Source organism: Leucoraja erinacea, chromosome 6 (genome assembly GCF_028641065.1).
Source record: "Leucoraja erinacea ecotype New England chromosome 6, Leri_hhj_1, whole genome shotgun sequence".
NCBI classification, from domain to species: domain Eukaryota; kingdom Metazoa; phylum Chordata; class Chondrichthyes; order Rajiformes; family Rajidae; genus Leucoraja; species Leucoraja erinaceus.
This window is the reverse complement of record NC_073382.1, coordinates 63,817,430-63,829,527: the sequence shown is the minus strand read 5'-3', so window position 1 is coordinate 63,829,527 and position 12,098 is coordinate 63,817,430. Positions and strand designations below refer to the sequence as shown.

Genomic DNA, 12,098 nt, shown 5'->3' with positions numbered 1-12,098 from the left:
GAAGCCTTGGAAAGTCTCCAACTTCAATGATGGAGTGAGTGCTTAGATGGTTGTGCTGCTCATTCTACATGGTGCCAAACTACATGAATGCTCTGGGAACTGCCCAGCCAGATCAGTAAACACTATTTAATCTCGAGCTTGATTAATAGATGGAAAGGATTTGGAGAGCAATGAAGAGAATCAATGATAACTTGCCCTCTGACTTGCTTTCAAGGCTGCTGTATCTATGTGACTTGTCCATTTGTTTCTGTTCAGTGAAGATACTCGAGTTGTTCATCTGTAGGAAGGAAGTGCAGATGCTGGTTTACACCAAAGATAGACACAAAATGCTGGAGTAACTCAGTGGGTCAGGCAGCATCTCTGGAGAAAAGGAATAGGTCAAAGCCCTTCTGAGTTAACAATTACAGCACGGAAACAGGCCATCTCGGCCCTACAAGTCCATGCCAAGCATCTTTTTTCCCTTAGTCCCACCTGCCTGCACTCATACCATAACCCTCCATTCTCTTCTCATCCATATGCCTATCCAATTTATTTTTAAATGATACCAACGAACCTGCCGCCACCACTTCCACTGGAAGCTCATTCCACACCGCTACCACTCTCTGAGTAAAGAAGTTCCCCCTCATGTTACCCCTAAACTTATGTCCCTTAATTCTGAAGTCATGTCCTCTTGTTTGAATCTTCCCTATTCTCAAAGGGAAAAGCTTGTCCACCTAGAAACATAGAAATTAGGTGCAGGAGTAGGCCATTCGGCCCTTCGAGCCTGCACCGCGATTCAATATGATCATGGCTGATCATCCAACTCAGTATCCCGTACCTGCCTTCTCTCCATACCCCCTGATCCCCTTAGCCACAAGGGCCACATCTAACTCCCTCTTAAATATAGCCAATGAACTGGCCTCGACTACCCTCTGCGGCAGAGAGTTCCAGAGATTCACCACTCTCTGTATGAAAAAAGTTCTTCTCATCTCGGTTTTAAAGGATTTTCCCCTTATCCTTAAGCTGTGACCCCTTTCCTGGACTTCCCCAACATCGGGAGCAATCTTCCTGCATCTAGCCTGTCCAACCCCTTAAGAATTTTGTAAGTTTCTATAAGATCCCAATCTCCTAAATTCTAGAGAGTATTAACCAAGTCTATCCAGTCTTTCTTCATAAGACAGTCCTGACATCTCAGGAATCAGTCTGTTGAACCTTCTCTGCACTCCCTCTATGGCAATAATGTCCTTCCTCAGATTTGGAGACCAAAACTGTACGCAATACTCCAGGTGTGGTCTCACCAAGACCCTGTACAACTGCAGTAGAACCTCCCTGCTCCTATACGCAAATCCTTTTGCTATGAAAGCTAACATACCATTCGCTTTCTTCACTTTCTGCTGCACCTGCATGCCTACTTTCAATGACTGGTGTACCATGACACCCAGGTCTCGCTGCATCTCCCCTTTTCCTAGCCGGCCACCATTTAGATAATAGTCTGCTTTCCTGTTTTTGCCACCAAAATGGATAACCTCACATTTATCCACATTATACTGCATCTGCCAAACATTTGCCCACTCACCCAGCCTATCCAAGTCACCTTGCAGTCTCCTAGCATCCTCCTCACAGCTAACACTGCCCCCCAGCTTAGTATCATCCGCAAACTTGGAGATATTGCCTTCAATTCCCTCATCCAGATCATTAATATATATTGTAAATAGCTGGGGTCCCAGCACTGAGCCTTGCGGTACCCCACTACTCACTGCCTGCCATTGTGAAAAGGACCCGTTTAGAGTTGATAGACATCAACTCTGTCTATCCCTCGCATCATTTTAAAGACCTCTATCAAGTCCCCCCTTAACCTTCTGCGCTCCAGAGAATAAAGACCTAACTTATTCAACCTATCTCTGTAACTTAGTTGTTGAAACCCAGGCAACATTCTAGTAAATCTCCTCTGTACTCTCTCTATTTTGTTGACATCCTTCCTATAATTGGGAGACCAAAATTGTACACCATACTCCAGATTTGGTCTCACCAATGCCTTGTACAATTTTAACATTACATTCCCATCTTCTATACTCAATGCTCTGATTTATAAAGGCTAGCATACCAAAAGCTTTCTTTACCACCCTATCTATATGAGATTCCACCTTCAAGGAACTATGCACGGTTATCCCCAGATCCCTCAGTTACTCCAGCATTTCCTGTTGATCAGGTTGTTCATGAAGTGAGAGATCCAGCAATTGCAGTACTGTCAGATGGAGTCATTTTAACTCCACACTGCTTTGCTCCACATGTTACTATCCCATTCCACCCCCTGGATAATCTGCTATCCCTATCACAACCTTTTTTTCTGTGAACAATGACCCAAACTTTTCATCCTACGTTTCCCTGTGGAATTTGTTGGATTACTTGTATAACATTAATATCAATCTGCTTCATTGTGTCCTCATGCAGGGAAGAAGCCAGCTGACTCACGAAAAGCAGTTGATCGCTCAGGATCATCCTCCAATTAAAAGTCTGGAAGAAGTTGTCCAGAAGGTTAAGCCAACAGCTTTAATAGGTACATTTAAAAGATTCAGACACGCTTTGTTCATTTCAAGCTTAAAAGTAAATTCACAAATTTTAGGAAATTTCATTAAATGTCTGTTTCTTTAATTAACTTTATATCTCTAATTTCTTTAAGTTCTTTAATAAACTTTAAATCTTTCAAGTTAATTAACATGAGAATAGGTGTGTGTGTGTCGTCGTCCCCCCACCAGAACAGTTGGGACTAAATAAGTACCATTCTTAAATTGTATTTTTCCAGGAGTAGCAGCCATTGGAGGAGCATTTACCAAGCAGATATTAAAGGACATGGCATCATTCAATAAACATCCAATTATATTTGCTTTAAGTAATCCTACTAGCAAATCAGAGTGCACAGCAGAACAGTGCTATCGCCTAACTGATGTAAGAATCTACGTTGCTCAAGATTTCAATAATTACGTTTTTTTTTTAAAAGCAATCGATGAGAAATATTATTTGTGGGGTACATTAAGTTTGGATTTATTCCAAGTGATGTGTTCCAGAGGAAAAATTACAGATCTTAGAATTACCTTAAACATTTTATAGTCTCTCCAGTCTCCATCTCCATTATTGTCAATTCTATTTGAAGAGTCATACAGAATGAAAACGGGCCCTTGGGCCCAACTCGTTCATGCTGACCAAGATGCCCCCTGTTGAAGCTGGTACCATTTGTCAGCATTGGCCCACTTTCCTGTAAAGATTTCCTGTTCATAACATATCGGAATGTATTTTAGACCACATTAATGTACCTGCCTCAACTACTTCCTCTGGTAGATCGTTCTACATACTCGCCACTCTGTGTGAGAAAGGTTGCCTCTGAGGTTCCTATTAAATATTTTCCTTATCACCATACACCCACGTTCTCTAGGTCTCAATTCCCTTATCCTGGGGGAAAAAGACACTCTGCATTTACCCAATCTCCTTCGTGATCCCCCCCCATCCCAACCTCCTATTGCTTTAAGGAGCAAGGTTGTGGTCTGCCCAATCTCTCTCTGCAGATCAAGTCCTGGCAACATCCTAGTAAATGTTCTCTGCACCCTTTCCAGCTTAATGGCAATGTGACCAAATCTTAATATAAAACTCCCCAAGTGCAGACGACCAATGTCTTGTACAACTATAACATTACATCCCAATTTATATTATTCAATTCCCTACCCGACGATAGTTTAATGTGCCAAAAGCCTTGGGTTTAATGTGATGAAATCGTTTCTTAAGCCCGACTCCCTCCAGCCACTTATACCTGGCCTTGCGATCTTGCCAAAACAGTAACAACAGGTAATAGATAATGTGGATATTTATATCAGATTCAAAGATAACATTGTTTGTTTGATGTTCTGTTGTCATAAATTCACAATTTTATAACTATTTTCTGTTTGTGTTATGTTAATTGACAAGATATTTGGCAATACCACATGGTTGCACACATTATTTGGTATGCTGATTATCGGTAATTAATGAGTTTGTTTGAACTTTGCAGGGCCATGGAATATTTGCTAGTGGCAGTCCCTTTGACCCTGTAACTTTTGCTGATGGCCGTACCTTTGTCCCAGGTCAGGGTAACAATGCCTATGTTTTCCCTGGAGTTGCGCTTGGAGCTATCGCATGTGGAGTACGGCATATAAACGATGACATCTTCCTAATTTCAGCTGAGGTATGTATCAGTAAGTTCTCGGTTAGTTCAATCATTGTATCGTGTTAATATTCATCTATAAGCATAAATATGTTTCTTTGTAAATACAGATAAGTAGCAAACCAAAAGGCTGTCAGCTTAAATTCAGTTGTGTAGTCTTTATCTACTAATAATAATAATAATATTTTAATGTCATTGCACATAAGTGCACTTATATTTGGTATGCAGCTTCCATCCGATGTCATAACATAAATAACTAATAAAATTTAGATACCCCGAGAAAATGGATTGTAAAAAGAACAGTAAAATAGTCAAAACAGTTCAAACAGACTAAAGTGCAGATGTGTCTGTGCGACGTGACCATCCGAGGGAGACAGTCCATGGGGGTGGGGGGCACTCAGCAGGGCCGGTTCAGAGCCGCTATACCTCTGGGAATGAAGCTGTTCCCAAGTCTGGAGGTTCGGGCGTAGAAGGCCTTGTAACGTCTGCCAGAGGGAAGTAGTTTGAACAGTCCATTACAAGGGTGTGAGGAGTCTTTATGGATGCTGACGGCCTTCCTGAGGCACCGTGTGTGGTAGATGCGCTCCAAGGCTGGTAGCTGTGTCCCAATAAGCAATAGCAGTGACATTGTCTGCCTAGCTACATGGTGTGCAGGATTTGCCCCAGTGTCAGGACAAAATAGCATTTAGACGTTCATCTAGAAAGGGAAAATTGGAAACATTATATAATCTCCATAGGCCATGTTTCATCTTGAAGAGTGAGCCTCAGCAACGTTCCTGTGGAATAAGCAATTGCCTGCATTCTCTTCAGCACATTCTAAACAGGAGCCGGAGCTTCAGTGTGCTTATACTCCAACCCCAGATACATCAGACAAGAGTAGAGAAATTCTACTCCAAACGTGATATTCCCTGACCATACCAAAGGAAGACAAATTGATCCTCCTTGACAACTGCAAGGCCTTAATCAGAAAGAGTGCACTCCTCTGGAAAGGCAATAAGGAAAGCTCATGCCTGCCTCCTGAAAAAATACGTGAATAAGGGTTTGTCAACCAAGTCCTGTTCTTTTGGAGCAATAACTACAAGGTCTCATGGCATTGCCTGTGATGCAAGAATTGGCCATTGTTAAATGCCATCATTCTCAAGCAAGGGACTACAGGGCTTTCTACATCATGACAATGGTGGAACCAGCCAACCACTGCCTAATCCAGTCTGTTATCTCCATCAAACAGGCTCCCAACAGACAATGGTGGAAAAAAAAACCTGCACTAAAAAGGTGCATGGACTCTATAGGCCCTATAAAGATGGCTCTATTCAAATGTAATCTCAGATAATTTAGACTACAAGACCAATGGAGTACCCACAGTGCTTGACCTATCGGAATACACTTGTATTATCAACCAGAAGATCTTGTTCACAGTTTAGCCCCAGGGATCACCTTGGAGAGATTCCTTTTGACTAATCCACCCCACCCCCACACTCTGCCTCTTACACTCACAGCATCCATTTCTTAGGCTAGGTCTTCTACCAGAAAGGGTGTCTCTATTTCTCTTCCCACATATGCTGTCTAACATGAGGTGTGTTTCCAGCATTTTATATTGATTTTAGATTTCCAGCATCTGACTTTTCACCACAGGAATTGATTACTGGTAAATACAAGGCATTCTTGGGCCTGAAACAGCATCTTGTCTTGCGGGGTAAAAAGAGATGCAAGATATGTAAAGGCTGAGGTCCAATCAAAAAAAAATCCTGATCTTAAGTATTGATGTTGGGTAGAAAGTGCTCTGAAGATCCAGAAATGCTGATAAACACAGCATGTGTGGATTCCTTAACACTTTGCACAATAATAGGTTTGTCCCATTAGAAACATAGAAAAATAGGTGCAGGAGGAGGCCCTTCGAGCCAGCACCGCCATTCATTGTGATCATGGCTGATCGGCCCCTATCAATAACCCATGCCTGCCTTCTCCCCACATCCCTCGACTCCACTAGCCCCTAGAGCTCTATCTAACTCTCTTAAATCCATCCAGTGACCTGGCCTCCACTGCCCTCTGTGGCAGGGAATTCCATAAATTCACAACTCTCTGGGTTAAAAAGTTTTTTCTCACCTCAGTCTTAAATGACCTCGCCTTTATTTTAAGATTGTGGCCCCTGGTTCTGGACTCGTCCAACATTGGGAGCATTTTTCCTGCATCTAGCGTGTGTCCAGTCCTTTTATAAGTTTCTATAAGATCCCCCTCATCCTTCTAAACTCCAGTGAATACAAGCCTAGTCTTTTCAATCTTTCCTCATATGACAGTCCCGCCATCCCAGGGATCAATCTAGTGAACCTACGCTGCACTGCCTCAATCACAAGGATGTCCATCCTCAAATTAGGAGACCAAAACTGTACACAATACTCCAGATGTGGTCTCACCAGAGTCCTATACAACTGCAGAAGAACATCTTTACTCCTATACTAAAATCCTCTTGTTATGAAGGCCAACATTCCATTAGCTTTCTTCACTGCCTGCTGTACCTGTAAGCCAACATTCAGTGACCGGTGTACAAGGATGCCCAGGTCTCGCTGCACCCCCCCCCTTATGTAACCTAACCCCATTGAGATAATAATCTGCCCCCTTGTTTTTGCCGCCAAATTGGATAACCTCACACTGCATCTGCCCACTCACTGAACCTGTCCAGGTCACCCTGCAACCTCCTAACATCCTCTTCACAGTTCACACTGCCACCCAGCTTTGTGTCATCCGCAAACTTGCTAGTGTTGCCTCTTCCAAATCATTAATATATATATGGTAAACAGTTGCAGCCCCAACACCGAGCCTTGCGACACTCCACTCGTCACTGTCTGCCATTCTGAAAAAGACCCATTCACTCCTACTCTTTGCTTCTGGTCTGCCAACCAATTTTTTATCCATGTTAACACCCTACCCCCAATACCATGTGCTCTAATTTTAGTCACCAGTCTCCCGTGCGGGACCTTATCAAAGGCTTTGTGAAAGTCTAGATACACTACATCCACTCGTACTACTTCATCCATTGAGAACCAAGAATGCTCATCAGGGATTATGCCGTGCACTGCAGTGCCAACTTTGATCCATATCAATAGTCATTGAGCACACAGAAACAGGCCCAAAGCTGATAGACTCCCCATTGCCCATCAACCACTGATTTACACGAGTTCCATTTTTTCCCTACATTTTAATCATCCCTCCCCCACTCCCCCTCTAGATATGTATCCACCTACATTCACCAGAGACAATTTGAAGCAGTCAGCTAACTTACCAACCATATATTTTGGAAGTGTTACAAATTCAGAACTCCCAGAGGAAACCCACTCAGTCACAGGGAAACCATGCGAACTCCACACAGCAGCAGCAAGTCAGGATCAAACCCACTGGAGCTATGAGGCATCAAATCTACCAGCTGTGCCAGGATGTGACCGTAACTCCACACCACACAATATTGGCTTCCATCCAACTACCCCAAACATAGTAAAAAGCTAGCAAGGCATTCAAAGCAGAGAAGATTCATGCAATAGTACTGAAGTACAGTAGAGTATCCCCACCACCCTCATGGGAAGACAAATCCATGCAGGGAAGCCTCACACATTAATCATGACCAACTTCAAGTAAAGATACCAGTTTAGTAACTAAACTAAAAAGATTGCAGTAATTAAATGCATCTTCATTTTAACTGCTACTGGAGTAGACATCATCTAAATTCTCCTCTACTACTCCCAGTTGAAGAACTGCTTCCATACTCACAATGTGGTTTTCATTAATCAAGAAATACAAAGTATTAGCTTTATTGTTTGACAAATCCAAGAAAAATTCCAAGGCTTCAAACCTAGCATTAAGTTCTTTATCACCAATACTGTCTGCAAAATCCTCCAAATTGATTACAGGATAGGTGAACCAATGTCACTCATTGACCACTCAAAAGCAGAGGAGCCGAGTGCATTGAATCTCTTCAATAGGAACCTACACAGGCTCTTAGTAAAGGAAAGAGTGCACAACTGCTCACCATCAGGCACCAATTGCAACATACTTCTATTAAAATCGAGTTAGTTAAAAACACAGGCGCGCTCCATAAATTCTTTGTATTAAAGTAAAATGAATCCTGAAATAAAGCTTTTGAAAAGGGTTGCAATTAATTATATTTTACAACAAAATGAATAAACAAATGGTGATAATACACCACCAGGATGACCGTGATGTGCAGGCACAATTCCTACACTGTGTGCATACAATTGTGCTGATTGAGGTTTATTTCTTTTTCAGGTCATAGCTGAAACAGTGACAGAAAAGCATCTAGCAGAAGGACGCATGTACCCACCACTTAGCACCATAAGAGATGTTTCATTCAAGATTGCTACAAAGGTATGGAAATATTTTTATCAGGTTATCAAAAATTAAATTCTGCACATGCAAAGAGCTGCATTGTATGAGAGAACAGAAGAACCAAAAACAGTTGGCTGAGCTTTGGGGACAAATAATCCTGGTTTGTCTATTTTCTGTATCGGTGGATAATTCTTCCCAGGTGTATCTTTCCATCTTCTGATTGACCAAGATATTTAACTTGGGATATCTTAGTGTAGTTAAGGAATGCTTGTACCCAATAATTAAACTCAAACTAATTAGATGGAAGGTTGGGGAGATGTGCTGTAGCTTCAACACCTGGTAACAGGTGCAACATTGTGGTTCATGGTGATCGCATCTGCAGCAATGTTGGCTGTTGGCGGAACTACAGCTCACCATTCAGCTAAAGTCTCAGCTTCAGGCACTGACACATCAGGGACAGGGAAAGTGTTACCTGAACACTGTTCTGAGAGACAGTTACACCTCTGATAAATTACCACAAATTTGATCAGGTCAAGGGCAGAAGAGTATAATTGCAAAAGGGGCAAATTAAAGAGTTTGAGAAGATATCTGTCACTATTCTTGTTGTATATTTTGCAGTTTTGGTCTCTCAATTTGAGGAAGGACATTCTTGCTATTGAGTGAGTGCAGCATAGGTTCACCAGGTTAATTCCTAGGACGGCGGGACTGTCGTATGTTGATAGAATGGAGCGGCTGGGCTTGGATATTCTGGAATTTAGAAGGATGAGAGGATATCTTATTGAAACACAAGATTATTAAGGGTTTGGACACACTAGGAGCAGGAAACATATTCCTGATATTGGGGAGTCCAGAACCAGGGGCCACAGTTTAAGAATAAGGGATACGCCATTTAGAACTGACACGAGTTCTGAATCTGTGGAATTCTCTGCTTCCGAGGGCAGTGGAGGCCAGTTCTCTGGGTGCTTTCAAGAGAGAGCTAGAAAGAGCTCTTAAAGATAGCTAACAAGACTGCTAACTAACCCTTCCTCATTACTCAATACCCAGTCTAGAATAGCCTGCTCTCTCGTTGGTTCCTCTACATGTTGGTTTACAAAACTACCCCGCATACATTCCAAGAAATCCTCTTCCTCAGCACGCCTGCCAATTTGATTCACCCAATCTATATGTAGATTGAAGTCACCCATTATAACTGTTTTACCTTTGTTGCACGCATTTCTAATTTCCTGTTTGATGCCGTCCCCAACTTCACTACTACTGTTAGGTGGCCTGTACACAACAGCCACTAGCGTTTTCTGCCCCTTAGTGTTTCGCAGTTCTACCCATACCGATTCCACATCCTCCAAGCTAATGTTCTTCCTTTCCATTGCGTTAATCTCCTCTAACCAGCAACGCTACCCCATCTCCTTTTCCTTTCTGTCTATCCCTCCTGAATATTGAATATCCCTGGATGTTCAGCTCCCAGCCTTGGTCACCCTGGAGCCATGTCCCCATGATCCCAACTATATCATAATCATTAATAGGTTTCTGCATGTTCAACTCATCCAATTTTTCAAAACTCTTTAGATTCTGGAGTAGTTCCTGAGGATTGGAGGGTAGCTAACGTAACCCCACTTTTTAAGAAGGGAGGGAGAGAGAAAACGGGTAATTACAGACCAGTTAGTCTAACATCGGTAGTGGGGAAACTGCTAGAGTCAGTTATTAAAGATGGGATAGCAGCACATTTGGAAAGTGGTGAAATCATTGGACAAGGTCAGCATGGATTTACGAAAGGTAAATCATGTCTGACGAATATTATAGAATTTTTCGAGGATGTAACTAGTAGCGTGGATAGGGGAGAACCAGTGGATGTGGTGTATCTGGACTTTCAGAAGGCTTTCGACAAGGTCCCATATAAGAGATTAGTATACAAACTTAAAGCACACGGTATTGGGGGGTTCAGTATTGATGTGTATAGAGAACTGTCTGGCAAACAGGAAGCAAAGAGTAGGAGTAAACGGGTCCTTTTCACAATGGCAGGCAGTGACTAGTGGGGTACCGCAAGGCTCAGTGCTGGGACCCCAGCTATTTACAATATATATTAATGATCTGGATGAGGGAATTTAAGGCAACATCTCCAAGTTTGTGGTGACACTAAGCTGGGGGGGCAGTGTTAGCTGTGAGGAGGATGCTAGGAGACTGCAAGGTGACTTGGATAGGCTGGGTGAGTGGGCAAATGTTTGGCAGATGCAGTATAATATGGATAAATGTGAGGTTATCCACTTTGGTGGCAAAAAACAGGAAAGCAGACTATTATCTAAATGGCCAATTAGGAAAAGGGGAGATGCAACGAGACCTGGGTGTCATGGTACACCAGTCATTGAAAGTAGGCATGCAGGTGCAGCAGGCAGTGAAGAAAGCAAATGGTATGTTAGCTTTCATAGCAAAAGGATTTGAGTATAGGAGCAGAGAGGTTCTACTGCAGTTGTACAGGGTCTTGGTGAGACCACACCTGGAGTATTGCGTACAGTTTTCGTCTCCAAATCTGAGGAAGGACATTATTGCCATAAAGGGAGTGCAGAGAAGGTTCACCAGACTGATTCCTGGGATGTCAGGACTTTCATATGAAGAAAGACTGGATAGACTCGGCTTATACTCGCTAGAATTTAGGAGATTGAGGGGGGGTCTTATAGAAACGTACAAAACTCTTAAGGGGTTGGACAGGCTAGATGTACGAAGATTGTTCCCGATTTTGGGGAAGTCCAGGACAAGGGGTCACAGCTTAAGGATAAGGGGGAAATCCTTTAAAACCGAGATGAGAAAAACATTTTTCACACACAGAGTGGTGAATCTCTGGAACTCTCTGCCACAGAGGGTAGGAGGCCAGTTCATTGGCTATATTTAAGAGGGAGTTAGATGTGGCCCTTGTGGCTAAAGGGATCAGGGGGTATGGAGAGAAGGCAGGTACGGGATACTGAGTTGGATGATCAGCCATGATCATATTGAATGGCGGTGCAGGCTCAAAGGGCCGAATGGCCTACTCCTGCACCTATTGTCTATTGAACCGGTAGGAACTCCTTGCTCCATATTTATCAATGGGTGGGGACTGGCAGGCTGCACTAACTGTCCATAGCATAATTACAAAGGGTGGCATTTGACTAGAGAGCGAGAGAAACAGCATAGTAGGGAAACACGCACTGTTCTCTACTGCAGAGTCTGGGTGTCAAAGACTGTTGCCTGCTTGATCAAGGTGAAGAATACTTTTCCTGGATTGGACAGGAATTTGGAACGAGGAGTGGAGATCCAGGAGTCATCGTTCACATAGGCACTAATGTCAGAGATCGGACTAGGAAAGGATATTTTGCTGTGATTTTATCAGCAGCTTGGAACAGAATTGAAAAACAACAACAAGTGATAATCTCCAGGCTATTACCCGAGCCACCTCAAATTATGGCAAAATCTCAGCTGGTATCAGCTGACCAAATCATCCAACCACAACCAGAGAGCAGTTCTGAACTACAATCTACCTCTTTGGTGACCCTCTGACTATCCTTGATCCCACTTTACTTGCACTAAACTTTATTCTCCAACACTGTAAATGCCTCGATTGTAATGA

The 12,098-nt window shown here is 42.8% G+C and overlaps 1 protein-coding gene across 1 annotated transcript in view; it reads left to right on the top strand.

Annotated features, from left to right (window-relative positions):
- Positions 1-12,098, top strand: part of LOC129698238 (NADP-dependent malic enzyme-like) — a 77,295-nt gene that overhangs the window by 62,924 nt on the left and 2,273 nt on the right. The window contains exons 10-13 of the mRNA XM_055637247.1: positions 2,431-2,536; positions 2,783-2,925; positions 4,019-4,192; positions 8,447-8,545. Of these exons, the coding sequence (XP_055493222.1) occupies positions 2,431-2,536; positions 2,783-2,925; positions 4,019-4,192; positions 8,447-8,545 (522 nt within the window). The remainder of the gene's footprint in view (positions 1-2,430; positions 2,537-2,782; positions 2,926-4,018; positions 4,193-8,446; positions 8,546-12,098) is intronic.